The 26,854-nt window shown below is 43.1% G+C and overlaps 1 protein-coding gene across 2 annotated transcripts in view; it reads left to right on the top strand.

The window, feature by feature from the left end:
- Positions 1-1,960: 1,960 nt before the first annotated feature.
- The window catches only part of slc25a21 (solute carrier family 25 member 21), a 525,641-nt gene continuing 500,747 nt past the window's right edge, over positions 1,961-26,854 (top strand). Inside the window, exons 1-2 of one of the 2 annotated variants that reach the window (XM_060829076.1) lie at positions 1,961-2,039; positions 2,136-2,208. In XM_060829076.1, coding sequence (XP_060685059.1) covers positions 2,142-2,208 — 67 coding nt within the window. In that variant the 5' untranslated portion in view covers positions 1,961-2,039; positions 2,136-2,141. The remainder of the gene's footprint in view (positions 2,040-2,135; positions 2,209-26,854) is intronic. The other variant, XM_060829077.1, reaches the window with a different exon arrangement.

A 26,854-nucleotide genomic window follows, 5' to 3' on the forward strand; every position in this document is an offset into this window, starting at 1 on the left:
GTCCAGAACTACAGGGCATAGGTTTAGGGTGAGAGAGGAAAAATATAAGAGACCTAAGGGGCAACTTTCCCACACAGCGGGTGCTATGTGTATGGAATGAGCTGCCAGAGGAAGTGGTGGAGGCTGGTACAATTGCAGCATTTAAAAGGGATCTGGATGGGCATATGAATTGGAAGGGTTTAGAGGGAAATGGGCCAAGTGCTGGCAAATAGGACTAGATAAGGTAGGATATCTGGTCGGCAATAACTGAAGGACCTATTTCCGTGCTATACATCTCTATGACTCAATGACAAGGGCAGTATGTGAATGTGTGCAATTCCAATGAATGCTAAAACACCATTGTCTGCAATTTTCCTTCCATGTCGTACATTATGCTTGATTTAGAACTAGGTAAAAACAATGACTGCAGATGCTGGAAACCAGGGTCTAGATTAGAATGGTGCTGGAAAAGCACAGCAGTACAGGCAGCATTCGAGGAACAGTAAAATCCCTTCATCAGGAATGGAGCGATAAATGAGAGGAGGGTGGGGGTGGGGAGAAAGTAGCATAGAGTACAATAGGTGAGTGGGGGAGGGGATGAAGGTGATAGGTCAGGGGGGAGGGTGGGGTGGATAGGTGGAAAAGAAGATAGGCAAGTAGGACAAGTCATGGGGACAGTGCTGAGCTGGAAGTTTGGAACTGGGGTGAGGTGGGGGAAGGGGAAATGAGGAAACTGTTGAAGTCCACATTGGTGCCCTGAGGTTGAAGTGTTCCAAGGCAGAACTATAGCACTATAATTTCAGGGTCACTGGGTCGAAATCCTGAACTCCTTGACTAACAATACTAGGTGTACCTAAACCACATGTACTGCAGTAATTCAAGAAGCTGGCTCACCACCACCTTCTTAAGGACAATTAAGGATTCCTAATAAATTCCAATGATGTCAACATGCTGTGAAAAAATGAAAAAAAAGCTACTATGACTCACTTTTTTTAAAATCCAGATGTAATAAGTAATTGAAGTCAACATCCATCAGCTGCTTTGGTGAGATTGGACTGTTGTATGGCATAGAGTCAGTCATAGAGATGTATAGCATGGAAACAGACCCATTGGTCCAACCCGGCATATTAGCTCTAAAAGCTGTATGAGTTGCTGTCACCATTCTCCTCAAAATGTACAAAACTATAGGACTGGTTTGGTCTCGCATAGTCAAGAAAACCATTTCCCAGTTTGTCTAGAAGAATCCCTCATAGTTCACAAGATATAATTTTGCTGCATGTTCACCGGAGCGTTGTTAGATTCATTGGGTCAACAATGTTGTTGAAACTTTGAGAGAGCAGCTACTATTAGGTCACTATTCTGTCCACAAGTCCACATGATATCATCCTCATAGAACTGTGCATATTGTAGTTGTCAGTATTACTGCTTTTGTACCCAAATACATTATGCTTTCGAGGCTTTGGATCAGTTGGAATATCCTGACTATGTTGCTATTCTGTTACAGTTCTGCCAACTGGAATGTTGTTAACAATTGTTGTTTTGTGAAAAATTGGGAGTATTGATTATTACTTGAAATTTTTGAACTCAATGTTGGTTCTAAAATGAATTCACGTGGTAAATTAAATTGTGTTATTCTTCAGCTTTTAGTTGTGGTGTATTGAAAAAGTGGAGTCCAAGGACATAAAGAGGAGGAGGGACGGACGTTTAAAATGATAGACGGCCTAAAACAGATAGTTATGCTAGTGGCCTCTCCTGTGCGGTTTCATCAGAGTTACCACTCTCTCTGGGTAATTGATCCAAAGCACCCTCACCAATCGCACGACTCTTATGAGGTTCTGTAAAGTTTCCAATGCTTATCGCGCATTTCTGCTGTCACTCTCAAGTTCTTTGTACCCTACCCAGTTTAATGTCAAGCTAATTTTCAGTCCCTCCCAAGGTCGGTAATCCCCGCCCATGCTGATCTCATGCTTAACCCCGGTACCGTTTTCGTGTGAGCAGCGTGTTCTTTTCGTGCTTTTTAAAAGTGATCCTATTTCAACACCAAAGCAAAAACCGGTGAGGTTGGCACAGTTATAAATTTGTTAATTTTGTAATTATTATCTGTAAATTATATAGTACGGTATAATTATGACCGGGGATATTATTTTATTCCACAGTGAAAAATGACGGTCAAAAGCCAGAGTTTGTTGCGAGAAGTCTTTCACCAGACAGTTGCCGGAGGGTCTGCGGGTGAGTCAGGAGTCATATTTAAAAACTCAGGCAATATACATTTTGTTAGTGAATTGACGTCGAAATTTGCAAAGATATTTAAGTACGGAATGCGTCAGCAGTTGGTGGACTGACGGTGAAATCAACTGCCTCCAAATGCGTTTGTAAATATGTTTGAACCATGTTGAATAGAGATCGGGGAGTAATGGTTGACTCTAAATGCCCTCTTGGTAACTTGGGATGAGCAAAGGTTTGGCTTTACCAGAGTCCCCTCGTTGCCAAAAATACACACGTAAATTTTTATGACAAGTGCAAAGGCTCATCGTGTACACGCATTGAAGTTGTGGATATGACTCAGAACCGCCCTTGCTTGGGGAAGCCTTTGATAATTGGATAATTCCGCGATCGGCACTGAATGAACGCCCGTTCATTAATCATACTATTTCCAGGGTTTTGAAGAACACCTATCCACCTTCTAAACAGCCAAGACAGTAACTGCACAAGTTCACTGCTGTGTCAGTTAGCAGTGTGGGTTTCTTTCTCTTTCTATCTCTCCTCCACTGATCTCACCATGTGCTGCCTTTGTCTATTTCTCTCCCTTTAAAAGTGCTGTTGTGAATTTTTTTCTCTCCAAAGTTTCAAAACAACGCAACAGCATATAAAACAATAATTGTTGCTCCACACAAGAGGTACACAAGCCATACAGGGCTAGAGAGAGGAGGACTACACTCTGCAAACATTGGCAATTACATCTTTGAAGTACTTGGACTTAGACACAATGGAGTCTCTGCATGCTTGAGGCCATGTAGGTCCCTGGACTTTGGTTGTCACCTGAAAGCTTTCGACTTGGGACATTTCTTCCTCAGTCAGCAGCAGTGAATGGTAGTAATTTGCTTACTAGAATGTGCTCCTGACTCGAATCTAGCTAATGTACTCATCAAGATTTAAGTACTTGAGCTGATGGAGAGTGCATCCTGCAGTCTTTTTGGTGTATCCTCTTAGGGATCTGTGGTTTCTTCCTCCGAAGTGATGATGATGATGATGTATTGTGAAGCCACTACCTTGAGGCTTGAGTGAGTATAGATGCCTCTGGTACTTTCAGGATTGTTGTGATGGCCACATCTGACCGGGCAGGTAGCGTTTGATACTGTCATCTGCTCTGGCACTCCTGAGGAATGATCCTTTAATAAAGCAAGCAACACTAATTTAACATTCTGCCTGAAATTTATGGCACAAATGACCTTTACTCTTTCCCATTATATGCAGGATCATCTTTGGAGTCAGTTTCCCCCTCCATATCTTAACAGTGCACAGTATAAAAGAGTCATGATGTGGAGGAACCGGTGCTGGACTCGGATGGACTAAGTTAAAAATCACACAACCACAGGTTATAGTCCAACAGGTTTATTTGGAAGCACTCGCTTTCGGAGTACCGCTCCTTCTTCAGGTGGTTATGGAGCAGTACCATAGGACACAACTTATAGCAAAAGATTACAGTGTCATGCAAGTAAAATGGTATATTTAACAAACCTCAATTGTTATTAAGTCTTTCATCTTTTAGAATGGGTTGCAGGTTTTGGTTAATTAATATGTAAATCCAAAAACTTTTTTTAAGTCACATTCTCAAGATAAGTTAAGGTTTTATAAAAAAAAAGTGACATCTCAGCTCAGACAATGCCTTAAAAGTATTAGTCTGTCTGTATCCTAATCTTGATACAGAGGAATTTACAAAATATTATATGGATTGACAGTCTGCATTGACTGCATTAACAGTACAGAAGAGTGTTGATTTGTCTCCAACTGTTGCTTTGTTGGTGGTTCAAATTTAGGTCACATCACGGAATTTGAGTTGACATTTGTTTTGTTGCTTTTATTTTTAACTTTAATAAGTAAGCTTCTTAAAGAAATTTATTTTAAAAATTCGGATTTCTGCAAATCCCAGTTTAAAAAAACGTTTGTGACCGTACTATCATGAGGTAGAAATTCTTATTTAAGCGCCGTTACTTTATAGAATCCCTACAGTGTGGAAACAGGCCAATTCATCCATCGATTCCACACTGAAACCATCTGAAGGACATCCCACCCTATCACCCTTCATTTCCCAACCTTCTAATCCATTTAATTTACATATCCCTAGCAATTTAGCATGGCCTGTCCACCTGACCTTCACATCTTTAGACTGTGGGAAGAAGCTGGAGACACAGAGGAAACCATGCAAACAAGTGGAGAATATACAAATTCCACAGCAGTTGCCTCAGAATGGAATCAAATGCTGCCTCATGGCATCAGATCCCTGGTGCCATGAGGCAGCAGTGCTAACCACTGCACTATCTGGTGCTCAAACATTCGGTGTTTATAGTCATTTTTATTTTTAAAAATATTTCTAGGTAAGAAGTGAAATGACATTATTTGCAGGCATGGACCAGCTTTTTTACATATGCTGATGAAAATTTGTCTCATTCTACTTCCTCATCACCGCAAAACCATCATTGTGTCATTAAACTGCTTGTTGTCAGACTAGTTGATCGAAAGTAAGTACTTGGATGATTATAAATTTCTTCTCATTAAATAGTGGGAAAATGACTCGGCAAGATGGCGGCGATTCTGTAGAACTGCTGTGGACAGCTCTGCCTAACAGCCAAGGCATACCGATGTTATTTGCCATCCCTGGCCAACTTATGTGGCGGAATTATTAGTTTAAAACCTTACAGAACACGTATTTGGGAGTGGGAAGGATGCCAAAGGGAAAAAGAGCAAGCAAACAACAGCAGGGAGGACACTCCCCTACAACACCAGAGACTGCTGCAGCCTCTCCTGAACCCCCTGGGGACCTGACAGACTCACAGGAATTGGCTGCGGCGATGGAGAGACTTACCTTGAAAGTTGCGGCTGCGAATGACGAAATCCGTGGGAGATTCATGCCCAGGTCCAACCTATCGCATTCATGCTGCAGAAGCATGAGCAGGAGATCCAGGGCCTCAGGGAGTGGCTGGAGGAGGTGGAGGGTCAAACTAAGGCCTCGGAAACCGCAGTGGAGTCCTCATAGAGTCGGATCCAGGTGCTGGAGTGAGAGATGCGGACCTTGCAAAACCATATCGATGACCTCGAAAATTGAAGCCGGAGGATAAATCTCCGAATTGTCGGGCTCCCTGAAGGTGAGCAGCCAGTCAGCTTCTTTGAAAGCTGGCTGCCAAAGTTTGGGCCTTCACATCAAGTCCAGCAGGTTGCAGATTGAAAGGGCATATCGGGTTACAGTGCACAAATCAGGCCCAGTGCAGCACCCCCGCTTGGTCCTAGTGCACTCGCATTCATATAAGGACAAGCAAAAAGTCCTAGAAGCTTCCAGATCCCTGGGAGGAGACCCGCAGGCACTACTGTACAAGGGGTCAAAAATAATGTTTTTCCAGGATTTCTCTGCAGCTGTAATTCGAAAGAGGAAGTCCTTCGATGAAGTTAAAAAGAGGCTGTGGAACCTGTACACGATGAGGTAACCCGCAGTACTTCGTTTCAGCCATGAGGACTCAGTTTATACATTTGACTCAGCGGATAAGGCTAAAAACGTTGTGGACATTTTCAAACAGACAGATTGGCCTGAAGAATATGGTTAATGTTTGTTCTCTTTTCTGTCTTTCTCCATGTTTTCCCTTTTTTTTTATTCCTTTCTTTCTCCCTAATAATTTCCTTTTTGGAAAAGGGGGAAAAGACTTTGGAATAAGTTGTTCCTTTTTTTAATAACTGGATTTTCCGATGGGAAATTTTGCGGATGTTCTTTGTGTCTCTCCCTTTTTTTGTGTGTGTTCTGCTTCTCTTTTAGTCACAAGTAGGGGTGACATGAAGCCAAGGAGGGGTGGAGTGCTCATCCTGACTTTGACTTTTTTTCTGTTGATTTAAGGATCATCTCCTTGTTTTTTTTTCTGACCTAAGGCTGGGGCACAGTCCAGGTTTGAAGGAGCTGTGAAGGAGGGGATGGGTAGTGTGAGTGCCCCCTATGGGCAGGGGGGAAGAGTCTTCCATTCAAGGTTTTATAGTTTTCTTTGTAGTTTTTTGGTAATAATAGTTGTTTATAGTTATGATAGAGCAGTTTTTGTACATATAGTTTTTTGATGCTATGAGTCTTTATTTACTTATGCTCGGCACTTTGTAAGCAGGGTTCTTCCTCCGAGGGGTTCAAGGGTGTCTGAAAGGGAATATGGCTAAGTGTCTTATTAAATGGTGCACCTGGAACATTAAAGGAAGTCATTCACCTGTTAAAAGGAAAAAAGTGCTTTCTAGCCTTAAGAGGGAATGGATTGATATCGCTTTGTTGATGATGGGGAACACCTGAAATTACACCAAGGGGGTTATGAATGGGTATTCTTTTCATCCTTTACTACTAAAAGTAGGGGAGTGGTGGTACATATCCAGAAAAATCTTCTGTTCACATTATTAGAGCAGGTGAAAGATGAGCAGGGATTGTTTGTGAGTCCTGTTACATGGGGAGGAATATGGCATTTTAAACGTTTACTGTCCTCTGGCGCATCCCCTCAAATTTTTGATTAGTGCTGTCTCTAAGTTGAGTGCTTTTGAAACACAGCACATTATTATAGGGGGGGGGGGGCGGATTTTAATTGTGTTTTGGATCTGACAGTGGACAGGATGCCTTGTGGGCCCCCGACTATTTCTTCGCAGGCCAGGCAGGTGGTTGACTTATGTGAGGAGTTGGGGCTGGTGGATATTTGGAGATGTCTTCATCCTACCGACAGGGACTTCACCTTTTTTCAAACCCACGTAAATGTCACACAAGGATTGACCCCTTTCTGGCTCCCTTGGCCCTTCTGGATTCGATTATGAGTTGTAAAATTAGGAATATAGCTATCTCTGATCATGCGGCAGTATATTTGGAGGTTTAGACCAAGAGTGAGGGGTTAGGTTTGCGGTACTGGTGTTTGGACCCTTTTCTCTTTTAAGGATTCCAAATTTGTGGAATACTTTTTGAAGGAGTTTCAGGAATTCTTGACTATCAACTTAGGCACGGCTAATAGTCCGTCCATGCTATGGGAGACTGCTAAGGCCGTTGTTAGGGATTATCTATTTTCTATTCGGCTAGCTGGAAACGACAGAAGGAGGAACAGCAGCGTCATTTGAGATGCGGTTGAAGGTCGCAGAGACAGCACATTTTGCGCGGCCTTCGGTGACTAAGCTACAGCGGATCTCGGCACTTCAGGCTGCCTTGAATTCAATACTGACACAAAACGTAAAGAAAGAACTTGCTTTTGCTAGACAGAGGCTGTTCGAATATGAGGATAGGCCAGGGAAGTATTTAGCATACCTGACTAGGAAAAAGCATGCTCCCCAGTCCATTACTGCAATCAGAGACAGCGCCGGGGTCCTTACATACGATGCTAAAATGATTAATGAGACTTTTCGGAGCTTTTACTCTGAATTGTATCGGCCTGAAGGTTGCAAAGACAGGAGGGCTAAAATGGAGACCTTTTTTAAGAACCTGGACCTCCCAGGGCTAACCTTGGAACAGGCCTCTCTCCTTAATGCCTCCTTGACCATTCAGGAAATACAGAAGACAGATAGGCACCTTAAGAATGGGAAAGCACCTGGCCCTGATGGTCTTCCAGGTGAGTTTTATGAGGAGTTTATAGGGATTCTGTCAGTGCCAATGTTGGAGATGTACAATTACTCCTATATGTATGAATGCCTATCACCATCTTTGAGCAAAGTAATATTTCCTTAATTCTTAAGAAGGGGAAGGTTCCTGAGGATTGTGCCTCATACAGACCCATTTCTCTATTAAATTCAGATTTCAAGATTCTGTCCAAGATCCTGGCACTGAGATTGGAAAGGGTGTTGCCCTATATTATTAAGAGGACCAGACAGGCTTTATAAGGGGCTGCAGGTCCTCTAATAATATTAGAAGGTTGCTGAATGTAGTCCAAGTTTGTCAGCAATGATCGATTTCAGGGGTTGGTGATTTCCTTAGATGCAGAGAAAGCATTTGACCGAGTGGAATGGCCATTTTTTTTAATGTCTTAGTACAGTTTGGGCTGGGTGGAGTCTTTGCTAGGTAGGTGACCTCTGGCCACGGTCATCACTAACTGGGTGAAGTCTGGGAATTTTACGGTTGGTAGGGGTAGTCGGCAAGTCTGCCCCCTCTCACCGTTGTTGTTTACGTTGGTGATAGAGCCGCCAGCAGAGGCCATTCGTCAGAACGTCCACATAATCGTTCTGGAAGTGGGATCAAGGGTACACAAGATTACACTGTACGTGGATGATGTCCTTCTGTTTTTATCGAATCCGATGACCTCTGTACCCCATTTGATACAATGTAGCAATTCATTTGGGGCTATTTCAGGATAAAAGATTAACTTTGCAAAATCAGAGGCTATGCCTTTGGGGAACCTTAAGGACGTGCCAGAAATTGAAGGTCGCCCTAAGTTCCCTTTTAAGTGGTCACGGGCAGGATTCCAGTACCTAGGCATTTTTATTAACCCCAAGTCTGATCTGTTATTTCGGGCTAACTTGCTTGACAATATTTGGCGAGATCTCCAGAGATGGGAGGCTCTTCCAATTTCATGGCTGGGCCGAATATCTCTCATTAAGATGAATGTTCTTCCTCACTTGCTTTATCCCATGTGTGTGCTCCCTATAATGTTTCCCAGGTCAACGCTGCGGAAGCTTATGGGGTGGTTTGTTTCCTTTGTTTAGCATCGTGAATGACCCCTCATCAAACTTACTAAATTGCAGTTGCCTCAAGGGTGGGAGGGAGTTGATTCCTCAGACATCAGAAGGTATCAATTGAGTTCCCTGCTGTCCTTTGTCTGCAATTGGGTAGGTAATGATCCAAACTCAGTATGGCTGGATATCGAGGCCTCCCAAGCAGAGTGCCCTCATAATAACCTGTTGTTCATGGATAAGATGAGGACAGTTATGGACCACTGCTGGAACCCTATTGTCATTAGTACCATCAAAGCATGGAGGGCGATGCATCAGAGTGAGGGTTGTTTATCCAAGACTTCTCCACTTATACATATAGTTGGCATGCCAGGGTTCTGACCAGGGATGATGGACTCAGGGTTCAAACTATGGGCAGCAAGAGGAGTTTCTAGTTTGGGAGACTTGTTTGAGGGGGAGGTTATGATGTTTTTTGAGCAACTGAGCCGGAAATACGGGTTGCCGAGCAGAGATCTTTTCCATGTTTTTCAGGTTAGGGATTACATCCAGAAGAAGACTATGCTTCTCACTAAGCCCTATAAGCCCGATACAGAGGTTGTTGCTACGTTCCACAAACACCCTTTCAGTTAGTGCCCTCTATCATCTGCTGTGTGGCAGGGCCTGGCAGGATATTAACCGGTTATGTGAGGTCTGGGAGCAAGAGCTGGGAGTGGAGATCTCTTCTGAAACATGGGAGAACATATGGGAGAATACTTGAAAGATCTCAATCTGTATTGGACATGCGCTACGCAGTTAAAAGTTCTGTACAGGGCTCATCTGGCGCCAGACTGTCTGGCAAAGTTTAAAAAATGTAAAATAAGTGTAGGTACTCTTACCCATTGCTTCTGGACATGCCACAGGCTCCGTGTTTATTGGAGCACATGGCAGGAGAGATAGGGAGGGTATTGAGGACTGAAGTCAAAGTAGACCTGATATCTCTCCTCTTAGGTCTATTGAATTTACCATCTTTAGACGGGCATGGGAAGAAACTATTTAATATTCTTGCATATTGTGCACAGAAGAATATTCTGATGAATTGGGTGTCTGAGAACCCGTTGGACTTGCTGGGATGGCAAAAATTAATTATGGAGCACATTCCCTTGGACTTCCTTACAAACATGGTGAACCACGCAACAGATAATGTTTATAAGACATGGCAGCCCTACTTGAGTTATTTGGATATAGATTTGTCAGTTATCTTAACTAGGGCATTTGTTTAACCAGTATGATTAGATTTGTCAAGCCCTGGGCCCTGGAGGGGGTCTTAGCTAATACGGGTACACAATGCTCCCATTCCTTTGTTTGGGAGCTTTGCACCGAACATAGCTGTTCTGCATTTCGTGGGGTTTTTTTTTAATTTCTTTTCTTTGCTTTTGTTTTGGTGTTGCTTTGTATTAGAGGAGAGGTTAGTAAACAGTAGTTGTATTGCAATTTGTGTTTTTTTTTCTTTTTGTTATACTGATATTTGTTTTTGTTTTTTAAATCATTTTATATGTTTGTAAAGTTAAAAACATTGCTAATAAATATATTTACAAAAAGTAAAATAGTGGGAAAGTGCATTTATGGTCAACCTCCCATATTTTGTTCTCTATCAAGTTGACTTCATCTAAAACTCTGTCTCTCCTAACTCTGATGAAATCATCCGTCATCTAGTGCTCACTGATCTACAGTGATATCTACCTAAGCAATGCCCCTTTTTTTTTTTAAGCCAATCTCATCCTCTTTTCTAAATCCCTCAATGCTCCTTTCTCTCCTTATCTGTGTAATCTCCCCCAGCTTCTCAAACCTGTAAATGTATTTGAGCATCTCCTCAAATCTGCTGTTTTGCGCTTCCCTTCTATTAGTTATTCCCTAATTAGAGCAGAGTCAAAACGTGTGATGCTGGAAAGCACAGCAGGTCAGGCAGTATCCGAGGAGCAGGAGATTCAACCTTTCAAGCATAAGCTCTTCATCAGGAATGTGGGGGAGGCCCAAGGGGACTGAGAGATAAACGGGAAGGCGGATGTAGCTGGGGTAAGGTAGCTGGGAATGCAATAGGTAGATGAAGGTTGAGGGTGATAGTGATAGGGTGGAGCAGTTTGGTGGGAAGCAAGATGACAAAAGTGGGTACTGCAGATGCTGGAGATCAGAGTCAAAATTAGAGTGGTGCTGGAATAGCACAGCAGGTCAGGCAGCATCTGAGGAGCATGAAAATTGACGGGACATTTCGGGCAAAAGCCCTTCATCAGGAAGGAAGACGGACAGGTAGGACAGCTCAAGAGGTTGATGCCGAGTTGGAGGGTTGGATCTGGGATTAGGTTGGGGGAGGGGAGATAAGGAAACTGGTGGAATTGATCCCGTGTAGTTGAAGAGTCCCAAAGTTCTTCCTCCAGGTGTTGGGTGGCTAGAATTTGGAAGTGGAGGAGACCTAATAGTTGCACGTCCTTGGCAAAGTAGGAGGGGGAGTTGAAGTGTTCAATCTCAGGGTAATGTGGTTGTTTAGTGTGTGTGTCCCAGATATGTTCTCTGAAACCTTTCCCATAATTACTGCACACAAGTACAGCAGTCACAGAAAAATGGGCGTGGATTTCGGAAGTAACTACATTTTAAAGTACTTTAGAGAGGTCAGGGAGTTGGAAATTGTGTAGTAGTTTCTGAGAAAGTGTGGCCAGTGATTTTTTTTTTCTCTCTCTTGAGGAGTGGGACAATAATGGCAGATTAAGGGAAAAAGGAACTTAACTGAAGAGGGAAATAAAGTTAAATTGTATCTGTTACATTGGACCCAGGAATGGAAGTGGGTGACAAATAGAGGAATCAGAAAAATATACCCTTTTCAGGCTTCAGGAATATTCAAGGTAGTTTGGCCTGTTTGAGAGGGAGGGAAGTGGCAGACACGGATCAGATGGCCTCTATCTTTTTAACAAAAGATTAATAAAAGGTTTTCCTTGTTCTTGGAGGTGAGCATGAAGAAGACAGTGGGTTTAGGAAAACACTTCGCAGCATAGAAAATAAATTAGGGGCTATCTTTGCATTCTTGGATAATTTTGGAATCATCAGTGGAGGAGGGCCTGATGGTTCTTGATCCACTCCAGTCAGATGTGGCAGTGAATGGCTAGACTTTTCGATTAAATCCATTAGGGCATGTTTTGCTTGAACTGAAGGGACCAGGATCAGGGCAATATAGGAACAATGAAGGTGAAAAAATATTCTTTTTATATAGTATCCAGGGTGAAGTTGCAGTTCAGCAAGTCAGTTGCTCCTGAAATGTTGTGTTGAACCAAATGCTAAAGACTCTTGTATTGCATTTCTTATCCTCAAATCTTTTTTGCTGATATATATATTTTCTAATTTTTGTCTGGCAGTTTTTATTGTTCTTATGCTGTCCTATGTATTCTCTCTTTTAACCCTTTTTATTCTTCTGTTCCTATGCATTCTTACTCTGTTTCTCACATGTCCTTTATTCATATCTAAACATGCTGTACCATGCTTCTATTCACCTTTTCCCTCATTAATGCTTTTCATTGTCTATTTGTTTGTTTTCTTCTGTTTTCTCAGATTTTCTTTTCCTCACAAGCTCTGTTATTTTGCCCTCCGTTCCCTCTTTTCCTTGATGTATATCCATCTTCTTCTGTATCTCTTGTCCTCTATCCTCCTCTTATTTGTCTATCATGTTGAGCACTTTGAGTGCAAAGAAGGGGCTTGTAAACAAGATACTCTGGAAAAAGTTCCACGAGAAATGTAGTTGTCTCACTGTCAATATCTTACTGCAGTTATGTTTACAGGTGTTTTATGTAAATATATGTTCAGTATACTTTGCAGGTTTGGGAATACGTGCCATTCTTAGTCATTACAATAAAACACCATGAAACCCGCAGTAAAAGTTGGGAACATGTACTTGAAACTGAATCGAATGTTAGTCCCTAAATAGCATAAGTTTGGCAGTCTTAGCTTGTATATTGATAATGTAGCCATATGTTCTAAGGAGACCATCAGAGTCAGATTGTAAGTTTGTTCGCTGAGCTGGTAGGTTTGTTCTCTGACGTTTTGTCACCATGCTAGGTAATATAATCAATGAGCCTCCGTTGAAGGGCTGGTGTTCTGTCCTGTTTTCTTTTTATGTATCTGGCTGTTAAGGCGGGTGATATCATTTCCATGTTTTTTTTTCTCAGAGGTTGGTAAATGGAGTCCAAATCGATCTGTGTTTTGATGGAGTTCCAGTTTGAATGCCAGCCCTCTAGGAATTCCTGTGCATGTCTCTGTTTAGCCTGTCTGAGGATGGATGTGTTGTCCCAGTTGGAGTATATAACAGTATTGAGCAGAAGGTGGCAGATTTGAGCTTTTTGTATGTTGAAGCTGAATAACAGTAAAAAGTTTGCTTTTTTAAGGGTTGGTGTTGTGGGGTTCTTCTGGATAATGAGAAAGAAGAATATATTTTCATTCTGTTGTGCTATTGATTGTGGATGTTCTGATTTTGCAAAAACAGAAAAATATTGCTGAACATCTCAACTGAAGATAGAAAAGTACTGCTTATGATGTAATTCTCAGGGAAGCAGTCCGGAAAAGGAACCATACTTAGCTGCTGTCATAATGGCAATTTCTTTGTTATTCACAGTAGAGAAAGAACAGTGCTATAGGAATCTTGGACCTAAAAACTAACATTCATCAGCATGACCCTCACACCCCCGATATATGGGCCTGAACCCAGCTTCAGATTCAGAGAGTAGCAGAGTTCTAACCTTGTTTGGTATCTTCCTGCCATATTAAACTGTTATGACTGAGGCTGGAAGAATGGGGCTGTTGCTACAGTCGTACTACTCCACTGGTCACAACATCCAAAAAAGAAATCTCCCAGTTATTCGGACGACCAACCAAATAATCTTAGCAATTTTTTTAGGTCATATAATCATAGGTTCATACAGCATGGAAACAGAACCTTCAGTCCAACAAGTCCATGTCAACCATAATTTCAAACTAAACTAGTCCCACCTGCCTACATTTGGCCCATATTCTGCCAACTATTTCTTATTCGTGTACTTAACTAAATGTCTTTGAAACATTGTAATAGTACCCGCATCCACACTTTCTCTGGAAGTTCATTCCAGAAAACCACTTTGCGTAAATAAAAAAAACAAATTCCCTCGTCTTTTTTAAATCTTTCTCTTCTCACCTTAAAAGTATGCTCTCTAGTTTTGAACTCCACCAGCCTAGGAAAAATACCTTTGCTCTTTCCCTTTATTGATGGTTGTCATGATTTTATAAAACTATACAGTCTCCCCTAGATTTCCGAAGCTCCAGTGAAAGAAATCTCAGCCTATCCAGCATCTCCTATAACTCAAACCCTCTTTTTCTGGCAACATCCTAGTAAATCTCTTCAGAACCCTCTCCAATTAATAATATCCTACCTGTAACAAGGCAACCAGAACTGGACACAACGTCCTGAGAGCACTTACCAACGTTTTGCACAACCTCAACATAACATCCCAACTCCAACATTCAAAGGTCTGAGCAATGAAGGCAAGTGTGCTAACAATTTCCTTAACCACCCTATCTACACTTGACACCAATTTCAAATAAATAAATAATTGAACCTAAATGTGTCTCTATTCTACAACACTACCCAAAGCTCTAGTTTTAATTGTATAAGTCTTGCCCTTATTTGTTTTACCAAACTGCAATACCACACATTTATCCAAAATAAACTCCATTTGTCACTTTTCAGTCAATTGATCAAAATTTCTTTGTAATGTTCGATAACCTTCTTCACTTTTCATTATGCCACCAATTTTTCGTATCAGCCACAAACTTACTAACAATGCCTTCTGTATTCTCATTTAAATAATTTAAATGACAAACAAAAGTGGATCCATTATGGATCCCTATGGAACACCTCTAGTCACAGGTCTCCAGACCGAAAAAATATTCCCTCCACTGTTGCTTTGTTTCCTGCTATTAAGCTAATTTTGTATGTAACTGGCAAACTTACCCTGAATCCCATGCGATCTGTCTTTATTAATTAGTCCACCACGCAGAACCTTGTCAAAGGCTTTACTAAAGTCCAAGCAAACAATGTCTACCACTCTGCTCTCAATGATCTGCTTAATTACATCCTCAAAATAACTCAATCAAGTTTGTGAGGTATGATTTCCCTTGCAAAAATCATACTGACCATTTCTAATCATATCTTGCCTCTCTGATTGCATGTAAATCCTAACTTTCAGAATCACTCCAAAACAACTTACCCATCACTGAAGTAAGATTCACAAGTCCCTAGTTGCAGGATTCCTCCTTTCATTCCTTCATAAACAAAAACACAACATTTGCCACTCTCCAGTCATCTGGTACCTCACTCATAGTTATTGTTGATACAACTATTTCTACAATGGGCCCCTCAATTATCTTCCTATCTTCCCACAACATCCTGGGATACACTAGACCAGGTGGTGGAGATTCATCCACCTTGATATTTTTTAAGACCTCCAGCATTTCCTCTTCTGTAATGTGAACCACTTCAATATTTATTTCCAACCCAATATTTATTTCCAACTTCGGTCCAACCCGTTCTTACTGACCAGCTATTCCAACCCAATCTAGTCCTACTTGCCAGCACCCAGCCCATATCTCTCCAAACCCTTCCTATTTATATACCCATTCAAATGCCTCTTAAATGTTGCAATTGTATCAGCCTCCACCACTTCCTCTGGCCGCTCATTCCATACACGTACCACCCTCTGTGTGAAAAAGTTGCCCCGTAGATCTCTTTTATATCTTTCCCCTCTCACCCAAAACCTATCCCCTCTAGTTCTGGACTCCCCGACCCCAGGGAAAAGACTTTGGCTATTTACCCTATCCATGCCCTCATAATTTTGTAAACCTCAGCATCGAACGCTCCAGGGAAAACAGCCCCAGCATATTCAGCCTCTCCCTACAGCTCAAATCCTCCAACCCTGGCATCATCCTTGTAAATCCTTTCTGAATCCTTTCAAGTTTCACAACATCTTTCCAATAAGAAGGAGACCAGAATTGCATGCAATACTCCAACATTGGCCAAAACGATGTCCTGTACAGCCGCAACGTTACCTCCCAACCCCTGTACTCAGTACTCTGACCAATAAAGGAAAGCATACCAAACACCGCCTTCACTATCCTATCGACCTGCGACTCCACTTTCAAGGAGCTATGAACCTGCACTCCAAGGTCTCTTTGTTCAGCAACACTCCCTAGGACCTTACCATTAAGTGTATAAGTCCTGCTAAGATTTGCTTTCCCAAAATGCAGCAGTTCGCATTTATCTGAATTAAACTCCATCTGCCACTTCTCGGCATTGGCCAATCTGGTCAAGATCCTGTCATCAGGCTGCTGTGTCCTGGATGGTGTCTTGAGCGTTGCTGGAAATTCATATCCAAGCAAGTGCACTGTATTCCATTACCACCTTTAAATGCCACTTTATACGTGGCAGACAGATCTGGAGAGTGAAGAGTTGAGATACTTGACACAGGATTCCTAACTAGCACCTAACCTAATCTTGTAACATCCCTGATGAAGGGCTTATGTCCGAAACATCGAGACACCTACTGCATGGATGCTGCCTGACCCGCTGTGCTTTTCCTGTGCCACAGTTGTCGACTCTGATCCCCAGCAGCTGCAGCCCATATTTTCTCCTGCTCTTATAACCACAGTATTTAAATGGCTAGTTCAGTTCAGTTTCTGTTCAAAAGTAATCCCCAGGATAATTGGGCTTTTGGAGATGGTAATGTCATTTTTCAAGGGTCACTTGTTAGGTTCCTTCTGGTTGAAGATGGTCAAAGAACTGCTCTGCTCCTGACTTTCAGTGAAGGGAAGGCAGTTGGTTCTGGTGTTGAAGAACGCTGAGCCTCTGACATTGTTTGTAGGGGTGTCCGAGGCTGTAATGATGCTCTTCCAACAACTAGTTGTGCATATGGAGACTTGAGCAAAAAAGTCTACTTTAAACCCTACTGACATGCTTTGCTGTGTTTGCTTAGTGCTACAGCTGAAAATGTGTTGCTGGGAAAGCGCAGCAGGTCAGGCAGCATCCAAGGAGAAGGAGAATCGATGTTTCAGGCATGAGCCCTTCTTCAGGAATGAGGAAAGTGTGTCCAGCAGGGTAAGATAAAAGGTAGGGAGGAGGGACTTGGGGAAGGGGTGTTGGAAATGCGATAGGTGGAAGAAGGTCAAGGTGAGGGTGATAGGCCAGAGTGGGGGTGGGGGCGGAGAGGTCAGGAAGAAGATTGTAGGTTAGGAAGGCGGTGCTGAGTTCGAGGGATTTGACTGAGACAAGGTGGGGGGAGAGGAAATGAGGAAACTGGAGAAATCTAGGTTCATCCCTTGTGGTTGGAGGGTTCCTAGGTGGAAGATGTGGCGCTCTTCCTCCAGCCATCGTGTTGCCATTGTCTGGCGATGGAGGAGTCCAAGGACCTGCATGTCTTTGGTGGAGTGGGAGAGGGAGTTGAAGTGTTGAGCCACGGGGTGGTTGGGTTGGTTGGTCCGGGTGTCCCAGAAGTGTTCCCTGAAATGTTCCGCAAGTAGGCGGCCTGTCTCCCCAATATAGAGGAGGCCACATCAGGTGCAGCGCATACAGTAAATGATGTATGTGGAGGTGCAGGTGAATTTGTGGCGGATATGGAAGGATCCCTTGGGGCCTTGGAGGGAAGCAAGGGGGGTGGTGTGGGCACAAGTTTTGCATTTCTTGCGGTTGCAGGGGAAGGTGCCGGGAGTGGAGGTTGGGTTGGTGGGGGGTGTGGACCTGATGAGGGAGTGATCTTTTCAGAACGCTGATAGGGGAGGGGAGAGAAATATATCTCTGGTGGTGGGGTCCGTTTGGAGGTGGCAGAAATGACAACAGATGATACGATGTATGTGGAGGTTGGTGGGGTGGTGAGGTGAGGACCAGTGGGGTTTTGTCCTGATGGCAATTGGAGGGGCAGGGCTCAAGGGCGGAGGAGCGGGAAGTGGAGGAGATGCGGTGGAGGGCATCATCGATCATATCTGGGAGAAGATTGCGGTCTTTGAAGAAGGAGGCCATTTGGGTTGTACGGTATTGGAACTGGTCCTCCTGGGAGCAGATGCGGCGGAGACGAAGGAATTGGGAGTATGGGATGGCGTTTTTACAGGGGGCAGGGTGGAAGGAGGTGTAGTCTAGGTAGCTGTGGGAGTCAGTTGGTTTGTAGTAAATGTTTGTGTTGATTCGGTCGTCTGAGATAGAAATGGAAAAGTCTAGGAAGGGGAGGGAGGAATCTGAGACGGTCCAGGTAAATTTGAGGTCGGGGTGGAAGGTGTTGGTAAAGTGGATGAACTGTTCAACCTCCTTGTGGGAGCAAGACGCTGCGCCGATACAGTCATCGATGTAGCGGAGGAAAAGGTGGGGTGTGGTGCCAGTGTAGCTGCAGAAGATGGACTGTTCCACATATCCTACGAAGGGGCAGGCATAGCTGGGGCCCATGCGGGTGCCCATGGCTACTCCTTTGGTTTGGAGGAAGTGGGAGGATTGGAAACAGAAGTTGTTCAGGGTGAGGACCAGTTCAGTCAGTCGAAGGAGGGGGTCAGTGGAAGGGTACTGGTTGGTACGCCGGGAAAGGACGAAGCGGAGGGCTTTGAGTCCTTCGTGATGGGGGATGGAGGTGTACAGGGACTGGATGTCCATGGTGAAGGAAAGGAGTTGGGGACCGGGGAAGCGAAAATCATGGAGGAGGTGGAGGGCGTGGGTGGTGTTCCGAACGTAGGTGGGGAATTCTTGGACTAAGGGGGACAGGACCGTGTCGAGGTATGCTGAGATGAGTTCGGTGGGGCAGCAGCAGGCTGAGACAATGGGTCAGCCGGGGCAATCAGGTTTGTGGATTTTGAGCAGGAGGTAGAAATGGGCGGTGCGGGGTTGTGGGACTATGAGGTTGGAGGCGGTGGATGGGAGATCCTCTGAGGTGATGACGTTATGGATGGTCTGGGAGATGATGGCTTGGTGGTGGGAGGTGAGGTCATGGTCAAGGGGGCAGTAGGAGGAGGTGTCCGCGAGCTGGCGTTTAGCCTCAGCGGTGTAAAGGTCAGTGCGCCAAACTACTACCGCGCCTCCCTTGTCTGCAGGTTTGATAGTGAGGTTGCGGTTGGAACGGAGGGAGTGGAGGGCTGCACGTTGCAGAGATGAGTTCTGTGGGGCAGGAGCAGGCTGAGACAATGGGTGCAGAGGTGAGTTCTGTGGGGCAGGAGCAGGCTGAGACAATGGGTGCAGAGGTGAGTTCTGTGGGGCAGGAGCAGGCTTGCAGAGATGAGTTCTGTGGGGCAGGAGCAGGCTTGCAGAGATGAGTTCTATGGGATTAGTGCTACAGTCAAGACACCTGTTGCCCTGGTGTTGAAAGCAGCTACTTTTACCTCTCTTATGGCATTCAGTTCTTTCATTGAGAACAAGGTTAGGGTGCAATGTGATTCGGAGCAAAGTGTATTTTTTTGCAGAATTTGAACTATGTGTTGATGAATAAATCGTGAATTGAGATTGGTTGTTATTGGCAAGCAGTATTGACTGCTCTTTTTCTCTGACTCTAATTACTGATATCATGATTGAGCAATTTAATCTTCAGGAAAGGATATCACTGACAGTTCCCCAAGTTGGGAAGATTATTGAATTATAGTATACTGGATTCGCTTAGCTTGCAGAAAAAATATGTCCTAGTGCACAGGTCTTCAGTACAAGAATTAGGGTGTTGGTGACATTCTTTTACCTTTATAACGTCCAATATATTCAGATTCATTCTTAATGTCACATTGATATCTGCGTTGGCAGTGCACTTACAATTGATTGATCACCAAGTTTTCTACCAAAACTGCCAAGTAGGCAATGCTTGCAGATGCTTCTGTCTTGTTCTTCGACTCAACTAAGGACTCCGAGATAACGGAGAATGTGGATGTTCTTGAAGCCTCTTCATTTGTCCATTTGTCAACCACCATTCTTATCCTTGATGTGATACAATAATTGTTATGATATATTTCTGTCTTAACAGATGCTGCCAGACCTGCTGATTATTTCCATTTTTATCTGTATTTATTTCATATTTTCTGTAACTTGAGTACTTCACTTTTTCTGGAATCTTTTATTTGTTAGTTGTATGGAACCAAATAGTTACATGTCAATAGTGAATCACCACTTTTGTAGCCTGTGGTTAGATTATTGCTTCGTAAAGTTGTATCTTAACACTGCTCCTAATTTGCAAACATCCCATAACATAAGTCCAGATTTGAAAAATGCAGATTCAAGAAATTTAAACAGTGGCCTATTTTTGCACCTTGCCTTCGAGCAATCTGTGGAGTATGACAACTGTTGAAAATAAGTACTTGATAAAACTTTGATTGAAGGTTTTCCAACCATACTAGATTGTTTATTGTTAGTGATTTGTTGAAATTGACATAAGGTTTTAAAAAAAAATTGTTGGACCATAAAACTTGATATTGGCTATGAGTGTAAATTGGAAATAAGACCATAAGACATAGGAGTGGAAGTAAGGCCATTCGGCCCATCGAGTCCACTCCGCCATTCAATCATGGCTGATGGGCATTTCAACTCCACTTACCAGCGTTCTCCCCGTAGCCCTTAATTCCTCGAGACAACAAGAATCTATCAATCTCGGCCTTGAAGACATTTAGTGTCCCGGCCTCCACTGCACTCTGTGGCAATGAATTCCACAGGCCCACTCTCTGGCTGAAGAAATGTCTCCGCATTTCTGTTCTGAATTGACCCCCTCTAATTCTAAGGCTGTGTCTACGGGTCCTAGTCTCCTCGCCTAACGGAAACAATTTCCTAGCGTCCACCCTTTCCAAGCCACGTATTATCTTGTACGTCTCTATTAAGTCTCCCCTCAATCTTCTAAACTCCAACGAATACAATCCCAGGATCCTCAGCCGTTCCTCATATGTTAGACCTACCATTCCAGGGTTCATCCGTGTGAATCTCCGCTGGACACGTTCCAGTGCCAGTATGTCCTTCCTGAGGTGTGGGGACCAAAACTGGACACCGTACTCCAAATGGGGCCTAACCAGAGCTTTATAAAGTCTCAATAGCACATCTCTGTTTTTATATTCCAACCCTCTTGAGATAAGAGACAACATTGCATTCGCTTTCTTAATCACGGACTCAACCTGCATGTTTACCTTTAGAGAATCCTCGACTAGCACTCCCGGATCCCTTTGTACTTTGGCTTTACGAATTTTCTCACCAATTAGAAAGTAGTCTATGCTTTTATTCTTTTTGCAAAAGTGCAAGACCTCGCACTTGCTCACGTTAAATTCCATCAGCCATTTCCTGGACCACTGTCCCAACCTGTCTAGATCCTTCTGTAGCCTCCCCACTTCCTCCGTACTATCTGCCTGTCCACCTAACTTCGTATCATCGGCAAACTTCGCTAGAATGCCCCCAGTCCCCTCATCCAAATCATTAATATATAATGCGACTAGCTGTGGCCCCAACACTGAACCCTGCGGGACACCGCTCGTCACCGGCTGCCATTCTGAAAAAGAACCTTTTATCCCAACTCTCTGCCTTCTGTTAAACAGCCAATCCTCAATCCATCCCAGCAGCTCACCTCGAACACCATGGGCCCTCACCTTGCTCAGCAGCCTCCTGTGTGGCACCTTATCAAAGGCCTTTTGAAAGTCTAGATAGACCACATCCACTGGGTTTCCCTGGTCTAACCTACTTGTCACCTCTTCAAAAAATTCCAACAGGTTTGTCAGGCATGACCTCCCCTTACTAAAACCATGTTGACTTGTTCTAATCAGATTCTGCTCTTCCAAGAATTTAGAAACCTCATCCTTAATGATGGATTCTAGAATTTTACCAACAACCGAGGTTAAGCTGATTGGCCTATAATTTTCCATCTTTTGTCTTGATCCTTTCTTGAACAAGGGGGTTACAATAGCCATCTTCCAATCATCTGGGATCTTTCCTGACTCCAGTGACTCTTGAAAGATCTCAACCAATGCCTCTGCTATTTCCTCAGCCACCTCTCTCAGAACTCTAGGGTGTATCCCATCGGGGCCAGGAGATTTATCAATTTTAAGACTTTTTAACTTTTCTAGCACTATCTCTTTCGTAATGGCAACCATACTCAACTCAGCCCCGTGACTCCCGTTAATTTTTGGGATATTACTCATGTCTTCAACTGTGAAAACTGACGCAAAGTACTTGTTAAGTTCTCCTGCTATTTCCTTATCTCCCATCACCAGGCTTCCTGCATCAGTTTGAAGTGGCCCAATGTCGTCTTTTGCCTGTCGTTTGTTTCTTATGTACTGAAAGAAACTTTTACTATCATTTCTAATATTACTGGCTAGCCTACCTTCATATTTGATCTTCTCATTTCTTATTACACTCTTTGTTATCCTCTGTTTGTTTTTGTATCCTTCCCAATCTTCTGATTTCCCACTGTTCTTGGCCACTTTATAGGATCTCTCTTTTCTTTAATACATTTCCTGACTTCCTTTGTCAGCCATGGTTGTCTAATCCTTCCCCGGATAATCTTTCTTTTCTTGGGGATGAACCTCTGTACAGTGTCCTCAATTATACCAACAAACTCCTGCCATTTTTGCTCTACTGTCTTCCCGGTTAGCCTCTGCTTCCAGTCTATTTTTGTCAGTTCCTCTCTCATGCCCTCATAATTACCTTTATTTAACTGTAACACCATTACATCCGATTTTGCCTTCTCTCTTTCAAACTCCAGACTGAACTCTACCATATTATGATCGCTACTTCCTAAGGGTTCCCTTACTTTAAGATCTTTTATAGAGTCTGGTTCATTGCAAAGCACTAGGTCCAGAATAGCCTGCTCCCCTGTGGGCTCCATGACAAGCTGTTCCAAAAAGCCATCCTGTAAGTATTCCATGAATTCCCTTTCTTTGGATCCACTAGCAACATTATTTACCCAGTCCACCTGCATATTGAAGTCTCCCATGATCAATGTGACTTTGCCTTTCTGACATGCCTTCTCTATTTCCTGGTACATGTTGCGTCCCTGGTCCTGACTACTGTTAGTAGGTCTATACACAACACCAATTATGGGTTTTTTTTGCCCTTGTGATTCCTCAATTCCACCCACACAGACTCCACATCATCCGACGCTATGTCATTCAATACCATTGATTTAATTTTGTTCTTAACTAACAAGGCAACCCCACCCCCTCTGCCCATCTCTCTGTCTTTTCGATAAGTTGAAAAACCATGGAGGTTTAACTGCCAGTCCAGACCCCCCTGTAACCAAGTCTCTGTGATGCCTACCACATCATAATCATTCACTATTATCTGTGCCATTAGTTCATCGGCTTTGTTATGAATGCTACGAGCATTCAGGTAAAGTGCCTTAATGCTAACTTCCTTATCATTAGAGATGTTGGAAGTCATATGATGTCCTAAGTTATCCTTGCTTTTTTCTGCATTCTCAGTCTGCCTCAATTTTAAATCCGCCTGGACACATGCTATCCTGCTGCTTATCTTTCCATTTAACGCCATACTCCCTGTCGCTTTCACTTTCCCTTCCCCCCCCCCCCCCCCCCCAACTCAGAAGTTTAAAGTCCTACTGACTACCCTATTTATCCTCTTCGCTAGAACATTGGTACCTGATCGGTTCAGGTGGAGACCGTCCCAACGGTACAGATCCCCCCGTTCCAAAATGGATGCCAATGCCCCATGATATGGAATCCCTCTTTCCCACACCAATCCCTTAGCCACGTGTTTACTTGCCTAATTTTCTTGTCCCTATGCCAATTGGCACGTGGCTCGGGCAGTAATCTGGAGATTATGACCCTTGAGGACCTCTGCTTCAATTTCCTGCCTAGTGCTTTGTAATCCCCAAACAGGTCCTCAACCCTAGTCTTGCCTATGTTGTTCGTACCAACGTGGACCACAACAACTGGATCCTCCCCCTCCCGCTCCAATATCCTTTCAAGCCTGTCGGAGATGTCCCGCACCCTGGCACCGGGCAGGCAACACATCATGCGAGACTCCCGATCCGGCTTGCAAAGGATACTATCTGTCCCCCTAATTATAGAATCCCCTATAACCACTACTTGTCTATTAGCTCCCCCCCTCTTGAATGGCCTTCTGCACCATGGTGCCTTGGTCAGTTGGCGCATCCTGTCCAGAGCCCTTTTCCTCATCCAAACAGGGAGCAAGAATCTCGTACCTGTTGGACAAGGTCAAGGACTGAGGCTTCTCCACTCCTGAACTCAGGTTCCCCCTACCTGCCTCACTTACAGTCACACTCTGTTGTGCCTGATCACTAGCTGAATGTGAATTACTTAATCTCCCAGGTGTGACTGCCTCCTGAAACAAAGCGTCCAGGTAACTCTCCCCCTCCCGGATGTGCCGCAGTGTTTGAAGCTCAGATTCCAGACCATCAACTCTGATCCGGAGTTCTTCCAGCAACCAACACTTGCTGCAGATGTGGTCACTGCCGTTCACAATGGAATCAGCCAGCTCCCACATCATACAGCTAAATGATGTGTAGGTTGCCAGAAGGTTCATTCATGAGTTGGGTTTAAGTCAAAAATAGAAGAATAATTTATCCATGTCCATACTGCAAAGTATAGCACACTGAACTGTGTAGAGTCATAGAATCATACAGCATGGAAACAGATCCTTGGGTCCAACTCTTCCATTCTAACCAGCTATCCTAAACCAAACTGAACTTGTGTACATTTACACCTTTAAACCTTTTTTTATTTGTGTATTAGTCCAAATATCTTTCAAATGCTGTAATTGTACCAGCCTCCACTACTTTCTCTGGCACATCATTACACACACACAGAAACAGAAACACACACACACACCATTTTCTATAAAGAAGTTGCCTCTAAGGTCCATTCTAAATTGTTCCCTCTCACCTAAACCTATGCCTTCTAGATTTGGACTGCCCTAATAAGTAGAATGAAGTTGCCTTAGAAAGAATTGGTCACGTTGCAGTTTGTAGATTATCAAATGCTACACATATGACTGGAGATGCTTGTCATGATATAATGGATGTCTTGATGCATGACCCTATGTGAGAATTGCCTAAGAAGTTTAAATGTCTAATGTGCTGCTCCCTGTGACTCTCCATGAATGTCTCAGTTCTGAGCTGTAGTCAGAGATTTGCAGTACTCGCTTGAGTGGTTGTCCAAGAGTGTCGCTTGGAGGATGTGGCAGCAAAGGTGGAGCTATGGGGGAAACTATTAAAGAGAGTATATCTTGAGCCCCAATCTCGTGAATGAAGTTGGGAGAGGTGGCAGTAGGGAGATTACTGAGGAACTTGCCTTCAGGAGTTAGTGCACAATTTTATATTTCAAGAGAGAAAAGAATGCAACCAGTTACCACAGGAAATCTATATGTTGAATTGTTAATGCCTAACTGATGTTGGGAACTATCAGTCAATAACTTGATATAAAACCCAGGGAACGACCTCACTCAGTTTCTGTTGATGAAGAGCCAGTGGTAAGTGCATGGATGAGTGCGAGAATGAAATTTTGGAGTCCAGGAGGGTGTAAACCCAGGAAAGACAGGTGTTCAACAAGAATGGAAACAGTTGTTAAGAGCCACTCCACCATGGAATACCTTGAGATGGAGTTTCCAGGCTAGATCAGCAAAAGTGAAGAATTGTGATCACTTGTGAAGTTTGGTGATATTTGATGATCTACTATATTGTGTGTGGTGGGGGTGAACATTGCAGTAGGATCAGTCTTGGTATAGTATTTAATGTGAGAAGTGGGTGATATGATCTTTGTGTATTGCCCATATTTAATGCGTGTTAATTCTGGATGTTAGACATAAGTTGCTCAATTATTGTGGATTTTATTACTGTTCCAACATTGAACAAACAACAATAAACTTAAATACAATATTATGGAATTGTATAGCTTTATTATCTCAGTAATTTCCTTGTAAATCACACTTCTTAGTTAAAAATAAAAGCCACTGATCCTTAGCCAGATTGTAATATAAGTTTGGCAGTCTAGTGTGTCAGATCCCCTATTGCTATTTGCTGTAATGAGATTTTCTAGTAACTTCAATGACAGGCGTTTCCGAGAAAGAGGGAGAGCACAAAGCCTGTTGTTCCAGGCAGGTTATCTCTCTGACTTCATGTCTTACAACTTTTTTAGACCCATAAACAGGATCTGTCTGAATGAATGGGTTGTAGACTCAATGACTCCATTCTTTGCAAATTCAAACCTTTTCCCTTGCTGCAGCCTGTCTGCTTTGTAAATTGTTGTTTCTAAGTTGTCGAAGATATCAATATATTTTCGGTCAATGACTATTTCAGATAAAACACCTTCATAATAAAGTGGAGAAGTCTTCAAGTACATTAGAAAAGACAGATAAATTGCTGCTCTGCATTGCATATTATTGATATGAATTGATATCGGTTGATATCAATAGCTGGCTCTTTCTGCTTTGCTCAGAGTTTCTAATTGTTCTTTAAAGACAGCTCAGTTAATTTTTGGAAGGTTTAAAGATTTGATAGATGTCTGAACTTATTCTTTTGACAATCAGACTAGCCATCTATTTGCCTGTTTTAAAACGTAAATAAATATATATTAGAGGCTCCCTGCAAAAGCAATAATGGATTCTGTAGTGTGGGGTTTATTTACAAACCAGGCTTGCATTGTCAGTTTGATAGTTTGCCTTTCTTTCATACTGATAATGGATTCTGCCATGCAGGATTTGCTTATACTGTTGTTCAAGGGATGTATATCTGTTTATTTTGATATATTTTCTGAGCCTTCAAATACTCAAAATGTCATTGTAGTGTTTTTGAGTTCTCTGTATGAAGTGGATGCTGGACATTTTGTAAGGGGGTGAAGAGGAGGTGCAAAAGTTAGGGAATGAGCTTTATTTTGCCCTGTAGCACTGGACTGATGTCACTTCTAAATATAAATATCAATTGATACACAAACAATTGATTTAAGATAATCAGTCTCTAGTCTTCTATTGCTTTTTTCATGGCAATGCATTAATAAATCAGGA

The sequence above is a fragment of the Hemiscyllium ocellatum genome, chromosome 8 (genome assembly GCF_020745735.1).
Source record: "Hemiscyllium ocellatum isolate sHemOce1 chromosome 8, sHemOce1.pat.X.cur, whole genome shotgun sequence".
Lineage (NCBI taxonomy): Eukaryota > Metazoa > Chordata > Chondrichthyes > Orectolobiformes > Hemiscylliidae > Hemiscyllium > Hemiscyllium ocellatum.